We start from the raw sequence: 25,333 nt of genomic DNA on the forward strand, positions 1-25,333 counted from the left end.
TTGCGTATCTACACATCAACTGAAAATAACAGCTAACATTATAACAGTGAATTGATCAAGAGTCACTTATTGAAAGTTGTTGTGGACGAGACTATAAGCCTTTCTCACAATAACAACTTAACGCACAACTATTAAGCTGAAAACGTACTGGAGCATCTATTGGTCCACAACAGCTTTAAATGGCGTAATTCGACTCAGCGTTCATTAAATAAGATAAACTCGAATCTCTAAAAACCAATATAATAAACTGATTTGGGCGTTACTTGGTGGAACAATGAAATGTTCATGGTGAAACAAAACCCAGGACTATTCCACAAACTTTTATTTTAACTGTCTACTGTTTTGTTTCACTCTAAAAACCAGTCAGCAGCAAGAAAGATACTTCTGTTTGTTGAGAGTCATATACGCTAAAGAAAATCCTTTAAAATCTATTTCAAGATTGATTCGCGGCCTGAGTAGCTATTCTGGGATTTTTTTAGTTTTTAGGTCTGGGTTATACGTAGTCAAAATACGTCAAGTTAAGTAATAGTGACTTTGACTGTAGAAGCAATCTATGAGCGATCCTTTAGAGCGCATCATCTGATGCCTCCTTGAGCGTTACAACAGATGAATAAGTCCTCTTTATTTCTAAAGTTCGTTAGCCTCATTATTTACTTTTTGGAAGATAAAGATGTAGAAGAACCACAGGCTCTTCGATCTGTAGCTAAGCGCTCTTAGAATAATAAAATATGTATAATAGTGCATAATGCATAAGGATATCTCGTAATACAAAACTAACGCAATGATAATGGGACCGCATTAAAAATCTTGCATATTTTTGAGGGCCTGGGGGGGGCACGTGCCCCCGTCCCCCCCCTGGATCCGCCTATGCTTCAAAGAATTCTTGAGAACCCCCTCTAATACGAGCATTCTTCATGGGAAAACAGTAAGTGCTTGCGTTGCGACATTTTGTCTGAAACAAGATATCCGGAATGAAAACATTGGGATGGGAGCAAAAAAGCGCGTGATGAAGACAAGACGGAAATTCCAGAGAACCGCGGGAGACTCTTGCCTAAACGGGAATAGCATGTGACGCGAATATTATTTCCTGTGCCTTGAGTATTGGAGATAGCATTATTTAAGAAACAATGAGGAAGGAGAGCAAGGAGTAATGTTATTCCGGAAACCGAAGTGTGTAAACTGTGAACACAGCGAAAGAGGATGTTTACAGTGATTTGGATGCGATTGTTGCGTAAACTTAAGAAAGGAGTAAGGGATACTTCTAGGGATGGGTAATCAGGAAATAACAACAAAACTTTGAGGTCTGGCTCAAAAGCTTTCCTGAAGCTGAAAGAGGACAAAATATTGACGTAATTCTCTAATCTCCGCCAGGGCTACAATAGAGCTATGGAATCGTACGCTAAATCCCGAATAACATGAGCTAAGTTTATCTTTTTCGCACAGTTTCATTTAGCATAATCAACGTATTTTACAGATAATTCTCAGCTTGAGCAACTTTATCACTTCTTAATTGGCAATGTCCAATAAGTTTCGAATGAGATGAAACTCAAATGACTATGCGTCTTCATTGAGAGTGTTTTAATGGCAAAAACCAGCGAAACCATGATCATTTTTTCAATTAATAAAAAGAATTAAATTTAAATTTCAAACGAAACGGCATAAAAAGAAAAATTTTCCAAATATGTAAGCGTAACCGTCCACTCGCTAAGGCCTCAATCACACGATCATTTTTTTCCATCCCTTTCGAGGGACAGCTCCAGCGATCGCTCCAATGATGGTGGAAAAAATGACCGTTTCGAACGATCATTTTCGGCTATTATTTTGTACTGTGTTCTGGATAGAAAATAAATTTGATAATGATTTGAATTTGAATGATAGCCTTTATTTATTTCACTATCCGACTGAGAAGTGTACGTTTTTCATAGAGTAAAAGAACGTATCTCTAACATGCAAGCAATTGCAATGAATTTCTTAAATTATATAGGCCCCCATATATAATCCTGTATGCCCCAATTATTAACTCAGTTCTTCAGTCCAAGGGTTGGTTCGGAAAACATAATATAAGGTTACCCTAAACAAAGGCTACAGTACCCATTGTGGTCACCAAAGAAATAAGCTCGGCTATTGTTGAGACTCGAGAGAAACCAGCAATTTCACCGCTATACGCTATGAATGCGATAAGTGATTGCAGAAAAATGTCCAGTGATGGAATACAACTGTTTAATTTTGATCATAACATTATTAAGCATTACATCTCAGAACCTCCGTGGAATATAATATAAACAAATCATCAACCTCTGCCTCGTATTTTGGGCTAATAATTCAGGCCTTTGTACCGTGCCGAGGTGTTTTACTGTAAATAGCAAATGCATTCCTAGGGAAATATCTTGGTCTTGGACTGTTAAAACTGTTTCATGAGGGGCACAATCTGACGTGTTTACGAAGGTGCAGTCAAAATTGTGTCGTGTAAAGCGGTGAATTGCTAGAACGCATGCGAGAATGCATGGACGTGAGATGACAAAATAGCCCTATTCTAATTTCGTTTGTGGCCAGAATGTGAAATGAATGCAGCTCTAACCTGCGCAATTAAGTTCCCCGTGTGAAACGGCATTAAAAATTGAATTTTGCTATCGCTTAAAAGCCGTTTTACACGGGACACGTACTTGCACAATCTGACGTGTTTACGAAGGCGCAGTCAAAATTGCGTCGTGTAAAGCGGTGAATTGCTAGAACACATGGGAGAATGCGTGTACGTGAGATTGCAAAATAGCCCCTGTTTTAATTTCGTTCATGCATTCGCGCAATTCCACGCCATTTTAGAAATTAATGCAGTTCTAACCTGCGCAATTCAGTGCCCCGTGTAAAACGGCCTTTGAAACATTTTTGAAATTGCGAGAATGAGAGTTCGGAATTAGAACAGGGGCTAATTTACCGTCTTACGTCCACGCATTCCCGCATGCGTTCCAGCAATTCACCGCTTTACACGACGCAATTTTTACTGCGCCTCCGAACACACGTCTGATTGTGCAAGTACGTGACCCATGTAAAACGGCCTTATGACATGCAGGAAGACGAATTTAACGGCGTACCGCCTCAACTTACCAGGTTTATGGGATGTAGGGGGTTCGGGGTAACTGGTAGACGCCCCCGGCCTGGGCTCTCTGCCCCCAGCGGTATCGCCGTCCCCTTTGCCGCCTCCGCTCCCCCTAAAGAGGCCCCCGAAGTCACCGGCTCCTCCGTCCCCGTCGTCAGCATGGCCCGGAGGTGTGCGATATACGAAGTGGCCAGCCTCAGAGTGTCCAGCTTGGAAAGTTTCGTGTCGGGCGGCACCCACGGCAGCGTGGTCTTGAGTCTGCAGAAGGCGCGGCTCAGCACTCGCATCCGAGCACGCTCCCTTGCGTTGGCCGCGTTCCTCTGTCCCGGCCGCTCCCTTCCTCCTCGGGAGCCGCGCCCGGCATCGCCGCCACTGCTAGTCCCGTCATCGTCGTCGTCCTCGTCATCATCGTCCTCCTGGTAGCCCTGGTTGACCAAAATTAAACTGGTAACGCCTGAGAAAACTTTTTCCTTCGAATTTAGAGATTGACTTATGTTTTCACGCCCTCCTAGTAGCCCTGGTTGTCAATAACAATAGGTTAGTTAACCTTCCAACGCCTGCGAAAACGTTTCCTTCGAATTTAGAGATTGACTAATGTTTTCATGTCCTCCTGGTAGCCCTGGTTAACAATAACAACTGGTTATTTACCTTGGTAACGCATGAGAAAACGTTTCCTTCGAATTTAGTGACTGACTTATATTTTCATGTGCATCAGTTCCTGAGTCATTAGGTAGGCAAAAATTAATTTCTTCTTGCAGAGGCAGATTCAACATCAAATTTCACAGGGGGGCGTCATGACATGGGTTCGGGGAGCATGGAATACCCCCCGGGAGATAGGGTTGTTTTTACAGTTGAGAGTGATACGCTCTACAATTAATACAACTCAAAATTCTCTCACGTTTGCGACTTGGAGTAATGCATTTGCAAACGAAATTCCTACAAAAGGATACAAAAACTACAAAAATAATAAAAATTTAAAAATTTTGATAAAATTAGGTGGGGCCATGATCACTGTGACCCCCCTAAATCCGCTCCAACCTTCTAGTACGGTTTGTCACGGAGAAAAAGCCCGATATCACATGGTAAAGTAAAGTATTGAGGGATCACTTTTTATTTTTAAGAGTATGCCGAAATTCACAAATCATCGCAAAAAAAAACATGTTATCAACTGGCGTTTTTACAAAAAATTAATGCTTAACTTTAAAATGCATTTTAAATTCACCAGCATTAAATATATTATAATCTACAAAAACATACAAAATGGAATCACTTGCAAGTGCGCAAAAGAATTCCATTGAGGAGCTCATTTTCCTTCGTCTGGATTCGAACCACAATCCCCATTTAAAGTCTTGATGAATATAACGCAGCGTTTTTTCTTTGAATGAATGTCGTATATTACTGTTACTTTTAAGTTAAATTTGTTTTATAATGGTCGATTTCATTAATTGCAATTTTTTAAGCATACATATTTTAAATACCCTGCGACACGTATATTTCTAATCTATCATAAAATAATAAAAGCATCAATAGTTTGAACATTTATACACTTAAATATTGAAAATTTTACTACTTCACTAGATGCCATGGTTTTCAATTGATCCACGAAAAAAATAGACTAACACCTTCTAACCTTTAAACTTCCCACCTGCAGGGATCAGGAGTTGTAGTGGGTTGTTTTATTGCAAGATCCCAGAAAATAGTCTTCACTTAGCAGAAAAAGTCACCAAAATTCTCGAAAATATTTTGGTAAAAGTGTCCCAAAATCCTCGGGTGCTTCCGTGAATACCCGCATAATTCAGCTTACATTTTTAAATGAGACCACAAGAATGTGAGTCGATGAGCCTTTGAGTTGTCCCATCTATTAATTGCTGTCCAAACTTTCCTAACGATTTCTTCAAGAAGAGAGAAGCGTAAGCCATCAACGTCTAGCGGTCGGCATATCAGCAATGTGCCCGTTTGCGAATTAGTTGTTTTTGTATACCGTTAATGTGGCCTTCATTTTTGATCACCATGAACGAGTCGTGGATTAACGAAATACATTTTTTAAATTGTTATTTTTATAAAAATCAATGGGAAACATTAATTTTCCTGAAATCATATGTACTAATATCACGGCGATCAACCTTCATAAACGAGATTAAATCATTTTTAAATTCCCTCACCAACGTGGGGTACTAGTCGAAAATTACTCACGCGGTCAACATGTGGTAGATCAAAAGTTATCCCTATGCGAAATGCTGGCTAATACCATGTAGTTGTGGCATTAAAAATCCAAATAACACCTATTTATTCGTAGAATTCCCGTGAAACTAATTCATTAACATATGTTTTATTTGATGAAATTGGTGAAAAATCGTAACTAAAACCCCCGAAGTCCAATTTTATCAAGAAGTAAAAAGACTTTATGCGGAGGTCTATGACCAGTGCAAGGGCGTACCCAGGATCAAAATAAGGGGGGGGGCAAGCCATGGTTTTTCAAGTAATAACATTTTAGCATCGAAAAGGTGAATGAAACCAACATTTTAAGAAAACTATAACAGCGCTAATTATTTTTTTTTATTATTTGCTTGAAAAACAATAATTTCTTGACATGTATTGTACTAATATCATTTTTCGTGGGTCAAAAGAAAATTTGTTGAAAATTTTGGTTTCAACCCAGTCCTGATTTACAGATTTTTGCTGTTTTTGCTTCGGGGGGGGGGGGGGGTGCAGCTGCCCCCTCCTGCCCTTCGCTGCGTACGCCCATGGACCAGTGCACAAATATTTGGGAACATACGATTTTCCCCTCGTTCTATGATCTTGAAATGAACTATAAAATCATTCACATGAGGGTACTTTTCGATGAAAAAAATATTTTTAAGCGCCTACCTCCTGCCCTGTGCAGTCTTCGTCCTCATCCATGGGTTCTTCGTCCACGCCTCCACCAACAACACCCGCTTCCTCGTCGTCCACGGCCGATCGTCTCGCCCCAGGACGACCCCTCCGCCTCCGCGGCATTCCTCCGATACTTCTCCCCTCCGGTAGTATCAGAATCACACGGTACTTTTATGAGAACCAAAGAGTCCTTCTTGAAATGATGTGTGTTGTCCTTATTCCTTGGTTCTCGATGTTCCCGCTGTGGTAATGGCTGCAAAAATAGAATGAGGGGCAACTTTATAAACCCATTTTCTCTCCGATTCTCGCCCCGTTAAAACACACCAAAAATCTTATGAAAAAGGGTGCCAAAATCATATATCGGTTTTTATTTACGCCACAATTCAAAATAACTACATTTCTGAAAGTAGTTACAGAATAATCTAAGAAGTAGATTTACCGAAAATAATTTTCTAACAATGGAAACATTGCATTATATAAACAGGAAATATAAAGAATGTAAAAATATTGGTAGGCTTTTCTATTGAAAGTAACGTATGAAAATTAAAAGCATCAAACAGAGAACATCGTCCAGAGAATATATTATGAAACATAAAAATGCAATCAGAAAAAATATCTCTCAAGATGTCATAATGTACTAATTGTCTGCATGAGTATCAAAGAGGGGTCATTTGAATGAAATCATCTACAAAATTAAGCGAATAGGGAAGGGGAAATATCACTAGCACCAAAATAAAATAATATCAAATGTAAATTCAGCGTATATTCCGGAGAAAACCGTTCAATTCTTTTCGTTAAGTCGAAATAACAGCTGTCACTTTGTAGGCGAGGTTTTGTTCGTATTTCTCTAGGATTCGAGCTATACTTTTAGATGTGGTATTTATTTACGATGAATCCTGATCTCTTGGTAGAAAATATTTCAACAATTCCTCCTTCAAGTGAGACGTTGGACACTTACGTGGAGGATATATTTCGTCGAGAGCATTTTAATGCCATCCGACGCCGGGTTTCTCTCCGCTCTTGCTTTCCATGCCTGCACAAAATGACGCGAATAACCTAAAGAGTCGGTAGTCACCTCAAACTAACATAGTATACAGAAATATAAACATTTCTACTCTTTTTATTGAAATAAAAGGTATTTGCACTTTTCCACAGCTATAGGAATATTTAGAAATACTTTGGAATATTATATAGGATAGTTGTGGAAAAGTTCAACTACCTTTCAACTACCTAATTTCAATGCTTCCACTATATCACACCTGAATCAGTATAATTTTTTCTCATTTTCTTTGAAACGAAAAATGAACCCGAAGTTACGTTAACCGCCAAAGTCTGTTCGAAGATAAACGACGTCACGACAACTGTGTCGAAGTTGCGTCAAAGCAACCAAAGAGCCAAAATAGTATTACCATAGAGCAATACTAGCATATTACATTATGTGGAATCGCAAACCTAAGCCTGATGTGCGGCAGTCTTTCAATTCTCCATTAATGAAGCCAATTCCTTAACAGCGCTTCGGTCATTCTTCCTAATATTCACTCTACAACCGTAAGCACTATTCTCTTCTTCGGAGTGTATTGTCTGCAGTCTTTCTCGGAGTACATGTTAACGATGATGAGAAATGAGGAGGGAGAAGGATATTTTCGTTGTAATTCGGCAGTTTTGGGGTAAAAACTCACCTGTCCGAATGGACATTTCTATCCTGACGCGAAAGCGGCGGATGCCGCACCCTCTGCTCCCGCACCCGGCAGAAGTGCGCCTCCGCTTCCACAACGTCCCCCTACCGCACCGCGCGCCCCCAACTGAAAACACGGCGCCCCAACACCCTCTTTCGTGATTTTCTTCTGTTTCTCTATTTCCCTTCGCCACTACCACAGCTCCAGCTAAATTCCAAAGTAGCGAATTTTCTCGGCGTATTCTTTATTTTGATTTTTCACCGTCCTTGCTTGGTCGTATACTTTCGCGCTACTACTCATCTAAGAATATTTTCCGAAACATGTTTCACGAAGCCTTAACTTCGGAGTCTTAAAATTACAGCGTAGTCACTTTACGCCTTAGCAATGCGAAAGAAAGTTTCAGAAGCATCGCATGGATGATTATTCAATAAATCTATCAAATGCACAAATATAAGCATTATTTAGTGTCGTACAATACCTTGTCTTCGGTTATTTAATAATCAGTCGATTCACTCCACCTTACTGGTCATTTTTAGACTGAACTAATAAAGGGTGCCCCAAAATGAGAAGAATATTTATTAGCACTCCAAATAAATCAATATATAAATTGTTTCTTATGCTCTAAAGAATTTCTCTATTTCAATTATGCTCATACGCAATATGGAATTACTTGTATTCTTCTTAGTAAAATCTACAATTAAAACGTATGCTTTCAAATTGACTAAGTGTAAGAATAACTTTTTTCTAGATAACCTTTAGTGAAGTAGAGCGTCTTGTTGAACCTTGGTCCAGAATTTCCCCTTTCAAGAAATTGTACTGTCACTGCAGTGTAAAGATAATTCACTGTATTCCATCTCTGGTCCCCATCTGGCATATCGAAAAGCACTATAGCGTGTCACTCTTGACTTTTTCCAGTTCGGATAAAAAATATTTCTATATCCTTCTCAACAAACCTACCAAAATATTTCGAATGTGCCTCTGCGTTCTCCTCTTAATGATAATTTTTCGTTTCTTGATACTGTGAATAAATTTTTCCACACTTATCGAGCACTTTTCTCCCTGATCGTTAGTTCCTCTGCCGGCGTGGTTTTCCTTTACACTATGTCTCCACTCCTCTCTCCAGGAGCACTTTTGCACCCCCTGCCTTACGCACTTCGGTCCTTCAAATATCCTCCCCTCTCCTCCCTTACACCGTCCGCCACTTCCTCCCCCTCCCTCCTCTCCTTTAAATACGGGAGCCAAGAGGCTATCACTCCCGTCCGGGATATCTTACACCCGGTGCCTCAAACTCCTCCAGCTTTTCTTGCCCATCGCCCCAACCCCCGCTGTTTTCCACTGACTTTCCTCTTGGAATACTCCTCCCTCATTCACTTCCTCCCCCTGCCGCCGCCGGCACCTCAAAAAAATAAGTGAAAGGGCACGAGCCGAACCTTTGTCTCGGAATTTACGATCGCGGAGATTTTTCTCCGAGATAATTTTTCATTTTTTTTCCAGCGGTAGTCGCTTTCTGTTGAATCCCGGCTTGCTGCGAGCTGACAAATTGAGTCGTTAGCCTGTTAACTGGTGATATCTCCGTATGCTAAAAATTCGTTAAGGATTAACTAATTATATTTGGACACAAGATGACTTTATTTTACAGCATATGCCACCGTTAAATAATTTGGAATTTGGCTCCGAAAACATTTGAAGGTAAACCTTGGATGACTAAATGAGTCGCAATCTCGTAAAGTAGCGTTATCTTGTATGCTAAAATTTATTCTGAATAAATTAAATGTATTTGGACACTAAGTGACTTTATTTCACAGTGCATATCGCACTATTAAGATTAAGGATTCGCTACGGAAAATTTGAAGGCTAATTTAAAGGCTTTGCACGATTTTTGTAAGGATATCTTACTCATAGTAAATGAGGACGCATGCATTAATAGTTTTCACGGGAATTGAATACGTAAATATCTAATCGTAAAATCAACCTTCGCTAATTGCTCATCACTTCCTTCGTTAAACAATAAACTCGCCCAAAAGAACTTAAAAATTCAAAAATTATATTTTTAGAACTCTATTAGCTTTGATAGATCGCAGTAATTTTTTTCACTTTCGCTGGGGAAAATTACAACTTTTTATGTATGGCACAAAATAAAACAGTTACTTACCCTTTGTGATCGTTTTCACTCGTGAAAATTTTCCAATTTTCCGCTGCTTTTCGCTACAGCCTTATTGTTGCTACTCTTTCCACTCCTGACACAGTAAATAATCACTTCCGGAATATTCTTTAGTAACGAAGGAAAAGAAACACTGTACTCAAGTCTTACGCAATTAAATATTTAGTGCTGAAGTATAAATATCCGTGAACACTAACGTGCACTAATCGCAACACTTTTCTGATGACGTGACTTGCACTTAAATATTCAAGGCAAAAAGTGTAAATCCTGTATATTTGATAAAAATCAAATATTTTAATGACAATAAATAGTTAATTTTTCCACGTTACTAATGATTTAATGAAGGATTTGTGAGTGTAAATTCTCGTAACTCGTCCAGGCCACACTAAAGGCGAATATGAGTATGAAGAATGCCGCGTACAATGCACATTTTTCGCAGCACCTTGTCCTCAGCCTTCAAATTCACAATCCAATATCTCACCGAAGTCTGCGGTCGCGAGCAAGCGGTGATGCCCAGAATGGAGTGCCGGGAAGTTCTAAGGAGATCGCCGATATGTCGGTAAAGGTAACCGCCCACTCAGGAGAAACGCTGAACACAAGACGTCCGAAGTGAGAAAGATCCTGGACCACTCTCGGAAGACCTTCCGACCGCAATGCCCGAGAACGAATGGACCACTGGCAACCTGATGGACCCAGGGCATACCGCACGTCCCACGCTCCCTGGGAAGGAAAACCCTGGATCCCACCAAAAACTTGGCCCACTATGTTACCCCTTGTCTTTTCCGTTTCCCATACCCCTACCTCCTCCCACGCAACCCTAGGGTAACAGTCCCCTACCCCTCCAAGTCCCCCAACGACAAAGTACCCCTAACCCGACCATACCCTATTTTTTTCTTCTCCTTATACTGTACACAAACATATTCCGCCCTCGGACACGGTATTTTTTTAACTGCTCGTTAATTTGACTGCGGCTCAAAAGACGAGCGTTGAACAGCCAGGGAAAATTCTCTGCGCCCCGTCTAGCCAATATTCTACAAGAAGAGACAATCCTTCCGGTTGAACTACGGCTGGTGATGGCTGGTGACATCATTTCATTGGTGAGGATGTTGGAAAACTCTGTTTCACGAGTACAAAAATTAATTACAAGTTCAATAAAAATGAGGTCTTTTCATTTTGAACTAAATCATCATTTAAAAAAAATAATGAATGGATGAGGAAAGAATCTCACAGTCCTCTTGACTCGAATGCATTCCATCTTTTTAAGATCGACGCATTCCCGTGGACCTCAAGCACTAGAAGTCGTCGCAGATGAGACGTTGCAGAAATACGGCTAAGAACACCACAGAGCGCGCTCACTCACTTTCATCTATTCACGGAAAAGAAAATACATTCTGGGACCTATGAATTTCCACTGTAATAAAGACATATCCTAAGAGTGCGTGCCAATAGTACTTTTTTCGCAAAAATTTAATTGGCAGCTATAGAAGGTTTTAAGAAATGGAGAGGAAGCAGGTGGCTGCGTAATAAATTTGAAAAGGATAAAATATACTTAAATGTGTAAATTTGTTGAACTCATTTTCTTACATGCCGAAAAATCAATCCAATGAGCAATTAAATTAATAATGAAAAGGAAAGAAATAATTATTAAAAGCTGGCAACAATAGAATATGTGACCACGAGAAAGAGGTTGTGTGAAATTACTTTTGCGTCGAAGTACCCTTTACTACTCGTCGTATCTCTTTAAAGTCTGGAATCAAATCAAACTGAAATTATTAGGTTTTAAAATAGGAATTCATGTATTCAAAGTAGCTGGCAAAAGACGATTTCAAACTGAAAATATTCGTTCTCGGAACAAATTCCATTTAAATAAAATACACTTGCCGCTGCAGTTATCAGCCGCATTTTCGTCACTATTACTCACGTAGCAACATTTTTCTTTTCTTTTCAAGATCATTAAATAGTCTTTCCTGTTTGTTTACCTCAGGATTATCAGTTTCACGAGAGTTAAATTAATACCGAGACAATAACTTATAAAGGGAAGGGAAATGTTTCCTAATTCGTCAATACCAATCAACTACAGTAATGTAAGAGTGAATGTTTGGTAATGCGAGAGGAAAATATCCCTAAACATTCGTGTAAAATAGTACCTACTTTAGTATTGAATCATTCCGATTCAATGACGACTCAAATCTAATTACATCCCATTAAAGCTGATTTACTTCTCGAGGCGTTCTCGCAGTAGCAGTTAAATCAATCAAAATAAATATTTTCATATTCATATAACATATTTTTACCGTTGCATTTCCAATTTTACAATATTGAGAGTGCAAAATTCAGTTAAACATATTTTTCTCCGGTATGTCTCGCAGTCACCATTAAATATGTTTTCGTAGAATAAAGGCCTGAGGTTTCCCTACGGAAAATGCTTTTTTTTAATTCTGATCACTGGGAGGAGGACAAAAATCAAATATATAGAGGGTGAGTTAGATGTCATATAGTTGAACCTAAATTATTTTTAACCAGGTCTTTCACTGTTGTCTGGAAACTCGAGGAAACGATTTTCCCGAGTAGCGATTTTTTAAAGCTATTTTCATTTATAAAGATTAAAACTTTAGTAATAATGAATTGCAGCCCCGTACAGGAATTACTGATATCCCCATTTTCTAGATGGAAGAACAGTGATAAGAAAGCCCGCATTTGAAGTGACAGACTGATCCTCGATTAGACACATACTTCTCTACGCAAGGTTCGGCAGCAATTGTATATTTATAAATTATTATGTAATTATAATTATATATAGTGCCCTCTGAATGAAATCAATTTATCTCGTGATTATACTACGTGAGGTTTTTCCTAATTTTCTATGTTTTTTGGCCCGAACTTTTTGAAGATGAAATATTTTTCTCCGTACAATTTTAGATTTCGTACGTATTAGGAAGGTTTGAATTCTTTAATGTTAATTACACAGTGCATTCATGGTACTTTATCGGGTTAAATGTTCCTATTAAAACCTTTTAGGTCGTCGGAAATGACTAAAATTCTCATTAGTTTTTACTCGGTAGCTGTAATCTTTGTAGTCTTTAATAAGGATGGAAAGTTGTCGGACGCTGTATCCTGACGATATATTGCAAGTCCATCAATTCAAATCCACTGTCATAAAGGAATTAAATATTAGTTTTAACTCGGCGATTCGATATATTTTAAATGGAAATATAAATATATTAAACAGGAATTACAGAATACATGTAGTTAAGGATTTAGATGGATATTGCCATCATCATGGATAACTCGCGAATGGTTGACACCTTAACTACCATGAAGGCTCATCGAAAAAGAGCGACGCATATCTGCCACTGATATAGACTTAGGGAAATTATCCTCGCGTCGAAATGTTACTATCCAACCATTATAAAGCGGTGATTGAGTAGCAGCTATGGGTAAATGGGCGGGGCATAGCTGTGCTCCACGCATGCGCATAGAAGACTCTCTCCCATTGGACGACAGAATTGGAAGAGGTAAATTTATCATCGCTCCGGAAAATGAGAAAGGAAGCCTTCGAGAAAAGAATCCGTTTCAACAGTGCAACTCCCAAGAACTTATTTTATTTCGAATTGTAAGCAAATAGGGCGCTCCCCATATCTCCGTTGGTTATAAGTCTAGAGGAATTCGTATACGGTTTAATTCTCATCGGATCTAAATGTAAGCAAGCATGTAATGACCCCATAAATTCTTTGCTGTCGTAATGAAATTTGGATTCAAATTTGGGTGCATATTTCTAATATAAAAAAGAACAAAGTCACCTTAAAACAGGAAACCACGTCGAACACCAGTTATTATCATTCCACTGCCAAGAGTTTTTCTGTAACAGTCCATTCTCACTATGATCTCTCACTATCAATATATTAAACGATAACAAATTATGCATTTCCGCTGTTAGGCACACTAGACTTGGATAAATATTTATCCAGGGTATAGAGAGAATGAACAAAGGTAGGAACTAAAAAAAGTACTAGCACAAAAATGCGCTGATTATGTGTAAAAACACACATCATTATGTAATGTTACAACATGTACGATTACCATAAATCCCCTCTTGAAGGTTGGGTTTAGAGTATGTTTATTACCAAAAATAGTAGATATTCCACAGATTTTATTATCCGTATAGTTTACAAAAGATCGAACACGGGTGGCAAGAAAAATATTTCCAAAAACTTCAATTGTTCTTAAAAATCTCCACTACTCGTTAATAATAGTGATTGCTTTGAAAACGCGATACGCTGTATTTTTATTCAGCCAAAAAGTAATGAATGTTACTTTTTGGCTGAATATTACTTTTAGTAGTTGTTTGATACAATTTTAATTAAAATCACCAATTCACAAGAGCTTATAATGATAATAAAATTGCAAGTAATAAATTGCTATTGTATCAAGATTGCTTCTTCAATTTTTAAACTCAACTGTCAGTAATAATAAAACAGCATTAAATCAAGACAATAATATGAATAATAGAATTAATTTTTTCTTCGAGTTCGTTTCAATAATGGTCTAGTCTGTAAATATTATCATATTAGTGTACACTGAAAAAAAAATAATTTTAGGTAACGTTGGGTCAAATAAATTTAATGACATGCATCTACGTTTCCACAAGAAGTTATTGCATTGATTTTTCAAAAATTACTTAAATGAATTGGTCAATATTCCTAATCGTTACAAAAAATATGCATAACACTCAACGAAAATTATTTCATTCACTTTAAATAAATCATCGGTAATTCATTAAGTCGTAAAGCAGTTATTTATATATTCAATGAGATTCCTTTTATACCCAATCCGTTGATAAATGCTTCGTTATCCACAAAGAGACTGATCTTTAAGTCCCAGGAGATGCATGCTTATCTGTCCCATCGACATATCTTAATCCATCATCTTATTACTCTGACTTACAACGATCGCCGGCCTTCAATAAAAGTAAATATTTTATGCTGTTATTTAACGCCTTCATTGTGGGCATATGAATTAAAATGGTCGTTTAATGTAAGTCTACATTATAATTTTAGTCGTTCAAAACATTAGCAAAATATCCTACAAATTAAGAGACTTAAGTTAAACAGCACCTCGACATATTTTACCCTCCAACCACTCGAATTATTATCCGATGGCCACCGAGAGAGATATAAAAATTTTATTTGCCACTTTACGGTATGGCAACATGAACACTTATTAAGGGGAGGGGGAGAGACATGAGGAGTTTGAGATGAGTGAACGGAGAAGGATCGGGGAGTAAAGTAGACAGAGAGAAAGAGAAACGATGAAGTACTGGATATGGTGGGTGAGGAAAGGAACCTTCTCGATGAGATACGGAGGAAACTGATGGTTGGGATGGTGCGAGTACTGAGAGGATAGGAGAAGTCGGTAACAGTGTTTGAAGGAAAAATATTAGGTAAGCGAGGGAGGGGAAGGGACAGGATTTTAGATAAAAAGAAATGGTAGGGTTTATTGTGACCAGATGAGTCCAAGTTGGGAAGAAAGATATTCCGGGGTAATCTTTAAAATTCTAGATCGAAATCTATCTTGCTCAGCAGGATATTTATAACCAGCATTTAGCTCCTCCAAATTAGACGCATAATTCGAAACGGTCACTAATAGCGTGTAATTGATATATTACTAGGGGATACGAAAGCAATTAAAATTGGGCACAATAACTATTTACACATAAAATTTAACAATATGGATATGTGGGCTACGTCACTCACTTGGTCACCCTTTAAAACCTTAAGATGGGAACATTAGTTTTCCTGATATTTTAAAACATACCTCAATGACCTTTGACCACCCATTCTGACCTTCGGAGGTCAAAAAATTAGCAATGCACTGTGAACTGCACAACTGACTTGGGCACTCATTATAACCTATAGTTCGACAATTTGGTTGTCATGGTAGCACGACGTATACCTCTACGACCTTTGACCTCTGTATTAGCTTTGGAGGTCAATTGGTGGATAAGACGGACTATACCACTGAATTGGACACCCTTTAAAACATGTGGATCGCCACCTTTGTTGAAATGCTATTCTTTTTGCCACCCCTATGACAAATATAAAATTTACAAATAGGCATTTTACATACATTGACGATTTTACCGGCAGCGATAGAATGAAATCATCAACTTATTTCTGGATAAATAATGAATTAAATAGGCGAGTAATTAATATTAGCGAGTTCACAAACAACTATGATGTTAAATAATTTACATCCTTCATTATAAATTGATTCAAAAAAGGTTACCATGTCCTTCAACATTAATTCCTCGAACTTTGCCACATTACGGTGCAACAAACTGGCAAAACAAGCCTCAGTCAGTCCAAGGGCGCAGCCAGGAATTGAGGCTGGGGGGGTTTGGGTGCAACTAATACCGGGGTGTGTGGGGGTATGGAATACCAACCAGGATAAGCAATAGGTGCGAGATTAATAAATTGCGGAATTTTAAGATAAATGGTTCAAAATGGTGAGTTTTACGGCTTTCTGAGGGATAATTTATTTATCCTTACACTATTTTATTAGTAATATCAATCCAATTAAGTAAAATGGATTAAACTTTAAAATTTTTCTGGGCTCTGGGGGGGGGGGAGGTTTATCCCCCAAACCCCCCCCCCCCTTCGCTGCGCCACTAAGCCAATCAGCCGCCTCAATATATATTTCAATCGTCACCCAGTTACACCCATTTTCCAACGATCGTCGGACTGGAAATAAATATTTTATTGCTGGTTTTAAACGCCTCCAAATGGGCACATTAATCAAAACGGCCATGTTCCGCTTGTTTGGGTCCTTCCTTTGGGCGCTCGTCTGCTCGAGGCTGTCATCACGGCTATGAATCGCTGGCAACGCGTGGCGAGTCGTAAACCGTTTAGCACCTCATCCCACCACACCCTCCCATCTGCAACCCCAATCCGGAACAAACCGCTAATGTGAATGTCCTTTGAAAATACTCACAATGTCACCGTTCTCGAATGTTCAATCACTACCGTATACTTGAAACTACGCTTGGTCGAGTGTATTGTGGGAAGGTTTTCGGATGAAAAGTTAAGTAGGAGGTGCAGCGTATGGAGTCGATTCAGGATTGATGTGGTGTAAATGCGATATCTCCATAATAAAAATTCAATACAACAATAGCAATTTCCACACCTAAATATCAGAACCTCGGAGGCTAATGATACTATGTCCGTTTACCTAATTTTTCAGGAGAGCAGTTTTAAGATTTTTTCATTTAACCAGTAATTACTTGAAGGTTAGGTAAGTATGACAATAATATTGTGATATAAAAATGGTGCAAACTTGTTACCTAACCTTCTAGAAATTACTGCTAAATTTAAAAAAAATGAAACTTGAAACTGCTCTCTTGAAATGTTTTGGAAAACGGACGTAGTGTCCTTCACCTCCGAGGTGCAGATAGATAACTCCACTACCAACCATACTTTCGACTACACTACACTCTACGTCAGTAGCGTATTTTGCTTGCTCTACCCCTCCCATTATATCACCAATATTCTTTTGGGGGAAATTGAGAGGCCTCAGAGGTGACCCCCCCAGGCAACCGGAAAACTTTCGTCCGGAAAAAAAAGTCTGGGAAAATTTTTGAAAAACTATATGCCTGGAAATACATTTTAGTCAATTCGGCACTTATAATTAAGCTTTACGCAGATGTAGATATTATATGCCTAAACTAGACAGTTTTAAATATTTCCTTTATTTCTCTGAGGCTTTGGGAGGGGATCTACAGCCTCATCCCCACCGTAGTAACGCCACTGCTCTTCGTCATTTACCTACAAGGTATCATTGAAAATTTCCAAAGTCTTGAAAATGACATAAGTGTGTCGAAACCATCGTCGGTAGTGGAGTTATATATTGAAGCATGGAAATTACCATTTTTGTTTTTATTTCATCGTGGATATTAGGCGTAACCACGAATATTTCAATAGAGGATTTCCTGTCGGCCTCAAGACTAGTGTTGTCACAAACGGCCAAGGCTGTAGCCAGGGGGGCGATCAAGGGGGATTGATCCCCCCCCGAAATGAAAAAAATAGATACTTTATGCTCGCTCGCGTCGTGCTCACACGACGGTATTAAATAGCGGCGCAGGGACATCAAGTAGTCCAATGCGATCTAAGTCAATAATTATGTAAGCGAATTTGTAGGTGCAGTGTGCGTAGTTGTAGTGCAGTGTGTGAAATAATACTGCTGTGAATTAGTAGAGAGGTGAGTGACTTATTAGCCTCCTGAGGGACCGCAGAATTGACATCGACACCGAGGAGTTAATTCATTTGGTCGCTGCAAAAAAAGCTAGAAGGCTAAATTCAATTTTATAATAATATTTTTATATTTTCCTTTAAGGGTTTATAATAAATATGTATATTTTATGTTGTCTAGTATTCCACAAACCCCCCCCCCCCCCCCGAAAATATTTTCTGGCTACGGCCTTGCAAACGGCACAATTAAATGGGTTTAACGATAACGATTTTTTTCTCGATGATAAGGAACTCAATCTATATCCCTCCAAATGAGCCGTGTCCTGGTTAATAAGGCTGTATCTTAAATTACGCATACCAGAAAGTATTGAATTGGCTTATACTGAGATAATTTCTCTTTTCGGCCGGATGAACGATTAAAGGCGACATCCAAAAGATCAAGGGGTGGATTGAGAGAGGAAAAAGGTTGTAAAGTGATGATAATGCGTTGGACCGGAAGCCACGTCACCGAGTGAGCGGACGGCGGGAAGCTGCAGGGAGGGGGACGAAAATGGCGTCTCTTCCGCTATCACCATGACAAAACCCACCTGTCCACTTTTCCTCGTCAGATTTTCTTTTAAGTGGATTAGCCCCGATTTATAAGATTCCTCAGCACGACCAAGCGAGCAGGGTGGGTAACAACCATACAGTCTTTTTGGATTAACGGTCGATAATAAATATGATAAAACGATTTTTAATTCGAAGTAAAGCTGGCATTTTTCTTTTATTTCATTGCGAAACATCACCTTAATGCCTTTGCGAAGTCTAAAAATATAGCATCAACAAGGACTGGTCAGTCAATATTATTCCATAACGAATTTTTCTCCTAATTGATACTATTAAGATCTTACTTCTAAGTCAGGGATCGTAAACTGTGTAGCGTGCCTCTCGGTGACAGGCGGGACTTCAAACCGGAGCATAACTCGTCCATCTGACCGCAGAGCATCGCCTCTCCTGTTCGAGACTCAAAGGAACACGTCTCCTTGTCCTTTTGAGATAGTTTGCGAGGTGCGAAACTGTTTCCTTCTGCTCCCAAGATCTTCTTCTCCTTTACCATTCCAGTTGCCGGTGTTGTTCGCAGCTAATTGACGTTCAATGTATATGAACGCGGGCCAAACGCTTGCGGGGCCTTTTTCTAAAGGATACTCAGGTAGTGACCCTCCTCCCGGCTTAAGTTATTACCCCGAGAACATCTGTTGGGTGACACGCGATCGCATGTGGAAGTTTCCTGGAAATTGAACGTTCTGGTTTCTGAGGTTTCCGTACACGAATTGGATCCATAGAGTGCGGAAATTTTAACCAAGTAGGTATTAATCTTCGTTATTGCCAGTAGATCATTTTTTTAAGTAAAGTTTTTTTAAGTATTAGTATATATGGGTAGGGTAAATAGTAGATATTAGCAGAAAATAAGCGTAAAAAAGCGAAGATATCAGTATGCAGCAGGAGGGGAAAAGGAAAGACTAATATTAAAATAGGAAAACAAAAACTAGTAGAGGTGGATGCATTTTGCTGTTTGGGAAGGAGAATAGCTGCAATAACTCTCAGGCAAAGCATGCTACATTATCTGAACATTCATGCATAAGTTAAAATGTTAAAATAAGAAAGAAGTCATTAAAGATTACTTTTTGCATATTTAACAGCGGTCATACATTACTCCATATCGTCCTACTTTAATCGAAATGAAAAGCTCCATTAACAAATCGAAATAGGGAAGTGCACTAATTTTTTTTTATTGCTAAATTTGAAAGTTTAGCCTAAAAAAGAAACATTAGTATAGTCACTTTTATTTTCTGCATCTGGGGTATGCACTTTAAAACGTTTTGAAAGTCGGAAAATTTCATGTTGCGCTGAAACACAGTGCCTCCATCTTGATTGAGATGTGACGTCACAAGGCAGTAGTCACCAGTGGAGTATCGCTGAATTCCGTCGCCTTCTTTAGCGCGGCGAGAGTTTCCGGGAATCGGTGGAGTTTGCTTCCTAAAAATGTCGTCTAGTACCGAAAACATGAATTCAAAATAGAATTATAAATGATTTTTTGTTCCAAATTTCATCTCGACGTCGAAACAAAAGCCTGGAGAAGATATTCATTCCCGTGCCTTAAGCACAAGCTATACGGAATAAATGGTTCAAGGCTGCTCCTGACTCTTACCTATCGATGATATTCTGTTTTGAAGATCATTTGAAGGTATTGTAAGATCAAATTGATATTTATATTATAATAATTTACTTAATAGGTACCTCAGTCACATCAGAAAGTGTGTTGAGTCAAAATATAGCATCTTCCGCGTAGACCTACGTAATTTATAAACTGAAAGTAGTTTGGTTAAAGAATTATGGCGCGACTGTTTTTTTACACGACCGGGCAAAATGCGTACTTTGCCCATGATATGTGCATATATGATAACAAACGATTTTTGTTAAAGTTAATCTTTATTTGTTGAAATTAGTACATTTATAGGTGATACAGATATTAAGGTACACGGCAGGTCGCGCGGCGTAATTTGTACTCCACTGGTGACGGGTTCACCTTGCTGATCCAAAAAATTAGCTACAATACCTCGAACTTTGAAAACTCGCAATATAGGCAGTCAAAGTACATTGTAAGAATACACGAGACCATTATAGCCCAGAATGTACGTACAATGTCGAAATCCTTGGTTTTCAAAGATTGACGTATTTTATACGCCAGCGCGCCCAGTCCAGGGTTATCAACTTTTATTTCATCCTATTTGTTAGTTGAAATTATATTTCAGAATGGTTCTTTTAGCACTGCTACTGAGGTAAACTGGTAGGTACTGAGTACAAGGTACTGAGGTATGTACTGAGTAAGTAAACTCCCTTTGGAGTAATGTGAATTACAAGTGTTCGAGATATATGGCATTTTATATTCGCTTTGTGTTCTTATTAATTATGCCTGTACGCATATTGTTGCTTTCCGCGAGCCTTTAATGGTATGTGCTCTTGCAAGAGTGGTTTTCATTTTTAATGTGGAAGTTGGTCAGTATAAGCAAAGAAAAAATTAACATTTTAGCGCACACCAACCCTTGTAGTCATCGTATCTCTGCGTTTGTAATGACACTGCTAAAATACCTAAACGCCATAATGATGATAAAAAATTGTCTTATGTCAATGATTGCTGCAATTATAATTAATGATAAACTTGATGCCGTATGATCACAATGAAGACAACAAAAAATAATGCCATGACGCAGTCTTGAATCACGGACTTTCGGGTGAAGTCTATCCAATGAATCGTGCTCGCTACCACTACCCCAACCGACCCATTGAGAAATATTGGACATTTTGAATTTATATACATAACTTGTAAAAAGTGACGCATGAAAATTAATTAATTACAGCCTAACTAACGCCCTAATTGAAAAAGATGGAGCAAGGTACGCGGTCTCCCCTTGTTAGCCTTAACGTCTCGCATTTCTATGGAGCGTTGAACCTGTCCTCCTTATTCAGTAACCATAAATACATCAAAGTTTGGTATACCATTTATAAATCGTTGGAATTTTCCTTCTCCCAACCAAGATTATATTTTCTTGAACCCACCCTGGACAGCGAACCATTGCAACAACCAGCCAGCTCGGAAATAAGGCTAACATCCCATGATTCTAGTTGCGAAGGGCGAATGTTCCGGCCGGCGTGAATACATACGCAACGAATAAGTCTTGCAGCAAACGTCTGAAATAGGTTTATTAGTTTGACTCGGTTCTTACAAAAAAAGTTTTGGCATGATAAACGGCATTGTGTCAAAATATACCCAGCGAAAAATAAATGCCATCATGCATTTATTAAAGATTCAATGTGCTATTCGTACTACTCTTTCCAAACTTGAAGTTGACACGTAAATGAATATTAATATATTACGCAATGATGAAGTCGTTTACTCAAAGGAGAAGCAGCCACATATATATTCTGAAGATATTTTATGACAGTAAAAAACGGATACCCTCAAATTCTGTAATTTTTCTATGCAATAATAGTGGTAGAACTAAACGGTGTAGAAGCTGCCTTCTGCTACTGCCTTGTGACGTCACGGCCAATATTCAACATGGACACCCGTTTTCGCGGCCTTTGAATTTTTCCATATTTCAGACGGTCATCTAGAATAAAGTATTCACTATTAGGATTTAAACTGTGGTTTTACGACATTATGTTATTCTGAACTCTAATTTAAGAAATGTGTTTGGTGCATTTGAAACACTAGTGCACTTCCCTATTTGAGCCAAAAGATCGATTAATCGAAAAAATCGACGGTTTTTTAACAGAGTTGGTACAAAAGCATGTTTATTATTCATTTGCAAAAACACTCAAAATACACATTTGAGTAATAGCAAAAAAAAATTTAAAAATCTACTCAGAATACAGGATTGAATTATTTGTAGGTAATAGGTAATAATACACGCAAATTGAATTTTTGGGAGCACCGCTTGCAACCATTCGGCTCTACTAAAATTTCCCTGAAAGATGAAATGATTGAGATGTTTCGTTGATGACCGAGGGTGTGCCTTCTGAATTTTACCGACCCTGGAGAAAAGTCTTTCACTCAGGACGGTTGACGTTATCATAGGCCGAAAGTGACGCTACTGAGATAAAACGAATGTTCAAGATCGAAGCTGAAAAATCGAGTTCCCAATTTCCAATTAAAACCACGGGTTAATTAACTGTTAACACATTTGACGTTGGACACGAGTACGTAGTCGAACGGCAGGAGTTCAAGGTTTACTAAAATTATAAAAAATAATATTTTCATGAAAATATTTAATTTTCACCATTATTTTACGTATAGATAGGTATTTTATACAGAGGTAAAACGCACACGTGACGAATGTGGGAAACCCAACCGTAAACTGGTATTGTAAAAATAACCTCTGTATACAGACCCCTGAGGACCAAATTGGCAGTTGAAACGTTAGGAGAAATGCACAGATAAACTGGTGGAATACCGAGAAAATTTCAACGCTGACGTAATTACGAATATAACAAAAGAGGAACCTCACGTTGGCCTATAAATGTGCTGTCAACCACCGCGCATTAAGTGGGTTTACAAAAGTCGCCACTCCTGTCGCTGACGAACAAATTGATCCGAGTTTCGCAGGAAAATAAGGTATAATTAGGGGTATTAATCGAAATTTATACACATGATGATGTGTTCTATCAAATTCATTACTTTTAAATGCTATTCCTCCCAATGACAAACATTGTACTGCAAAATATTGGACAAAAGCATTGCACTCTATACAGCGCCGCCGACATTTCTGAAAACCGATTAAAATGCAACCGAAGTGGCTACAGAAATCAGCCTTCTATGGGGTGGAGTTGGGCCTCCTCCATACAGTCCCCTGGCTTCAGTTTCTGGTTTGGTGGACTACGCACGTAATGACTTTAAAAAAGTAATAATCATCTTTGCCTAAACAACAAAAACGACAAGGAGTACTCCGATTTCGTCTATCGATCGCATACGATCGTAAGATATGCATGTGGTGATTTTCGAGTGGTTTGGGTAGAGTTGAAATCTACAGCTCAATTCGCGAAACTTTTGAATTAAGTATCAGGATATGACGATATTCCAGATGAGCTATAATTAGGGGTATCAATCGAAATTGAAACACGCCATGATTTTATGTACCATATTCATTACTTTTCAATGCTATTCCTCGCTATGGGTAACTATGTACTACAAAATATATTAGATTACAGTGGATCGCATTGCACTCATTACCGCGCCGTGGACATTTTTGAAAACCGACACATTCAGTACGGAGTACGTCAATTGATGTGGTCCCGTCCAAGCCAAGATACGGAGCACGTCAATTGTCGAGCACTGCCGGTCAGGCCGGGAGCCCTTTCTCCACCTCTTTACGTGACTAATATCCACTTCAGAGTCTTCCAATCGTGTGTATGGCCTTCAACAAGCTTCACTCTTTCGAACCGTGAGCGCCGTTTGTAAAAATCAGTATTGAAACGGAAGTTATGGCGCGGAAACCTCCCTCTATTTTTCTTTCTTATTTTAAAGGCCGATTTTGACGACTTTAATGATAATCTCGCATTGCATGTGTTAAGGCCGTTTTACACGGGGCATGGAATTGCGCAGGTTAGAGCTGCATTTATTTCTAAAATGGCGTGGAATTGCGCGAGGGCATAAACGAAATTAGAACAGGGGCTATTTTGTCGTCTCGCATCCACGCATTCTCGCATGTGTCCAATTAGCAATTCACCGCTTTACACTACGCAATTTTGATTGCGCCTTCGGACGTACGTCAGATTGCGCAATTCCGTGTACCGTGTAGTACGGTCTTTAAAATGCGACCGAAGTGGCAACAGAAATCAGCCTACGGGATGGAATTCGGCCTCTTCTGTATGTAATCCCCTTGGACGTAATACACCAGGAAAACGCAGTTCTTCTTGCTTTTGTGACCTACTCTAGAAATGAGAGTTCCTCTGTCTTTTCCGGATATTTCCCAACCCCTCCTCCCATCTGTCACGCTCCTTAGTAAACCGACTCTTCTTCCCTACTCCCCCTTCCAGTTTTCTAGGGGTCGTGTGGGCTGCAGGGGGGGCGTGAGTGTGCGGTCAGGGCCCGTCTACCCAGCCGTGAAAACGCTGGCGATGCGTCAAACGCCTTCACTCCGCTGAACTACACAACCGCTACGCCCCTCCCCGTCGCCCTTGTTGCCTCCGACTGTGGGTCTCCTGTGGAATCTCCTCCCTCTCTCTCCAGTTCTCACCAGTACACAGTGGTTTCGCTCCCTAATCTATCGGGACAGAAGTCATTTTTGTCACTTAAAAAAAAGGCAGACCAATGTAATTATATCTTCAACTGACTTGTGAGAGGTTATTCGGGATTTCTACCGGGTCATATTCTCCTTCACGGCCCGTGATGGCGAACCTGACCCGGTGGAAATCCCGGATAACCTTCCGCGATACTATAAAGGCCTGTTTAAACGGTACATTAACCCGTATGAGTTAATGTCTCAATGTATGAACGCATGAATGAACACGGAAATGCACCATGTAACCACCCAACTTTTGCGAATGCATAAACAGAAAATAGAACCTGTTCTAATTTGGTTCATGCATTCGTACATGCTCCGTTCCTGTCCACTAAAATCGGTCACGCAAATAGGCATTAAATCGTGCGGGTTAATGTATCGTGTAAACAGGCCTTAAGTCGAAAAGCCTTGCAACCATTCATCTTTGACTGACACTTTTATCATTATCACTAGCTTTGACAAGG

At 39.1% G+C, this 25,333-nt stretch overlaps 1 protein-coding gene across 2 annotated transcripts in view; it reads right to left on the reverse strand.

Moving 5' to 3' along the window:
• Window positions 1–25,333, reverse strand: part of LOC124163544 (neurogenic differentiation factor 1) — a 66,251-nt gene that overhangs the window by 17,858 nt on the left and 23,060 nt on the right. The window contains exons 1-3 of one of the 2 annotated variants that reach the window (XM_046540516.1): window positions 7,648–7,731; window positions 5,963–6,221; window positions 3,103–3,519 (exon numbers count right to left, since the gene is read on the reverse strand). In XM_046540516.1, coding sequence (XP_046396472.1) covers window positions 3,103–3,519; window positions 5,963–6,091 — 546 coding nt within the window. In that variant the 5' untranslated portion in view covers window positions 6,092–6,221; window positions 7,648–7,731. Of the gene's footprint in view, window positions 1–3,102; window positions 3,520–5,962; window positions 6,222–7,647; window positions 7,732–25,333 lie in introns of those variants that run through there. The other variant, XM_046540517.1, reaches the window with a different exon arrangement.

Source organism: Ischnura elegans, chromosome 8 (genome assembly GCF_921293095.1).
Source record: "Ischnura elegans chromosome 8, ioIscEleg1.1, whole genome shotgun sequence".
Lineage (NCBI taxonomy): Eukaryota > Metazoa > Arthropoda > Insecta > Odonata > Coenagrionidae > Ischnura > Ischnura elegans.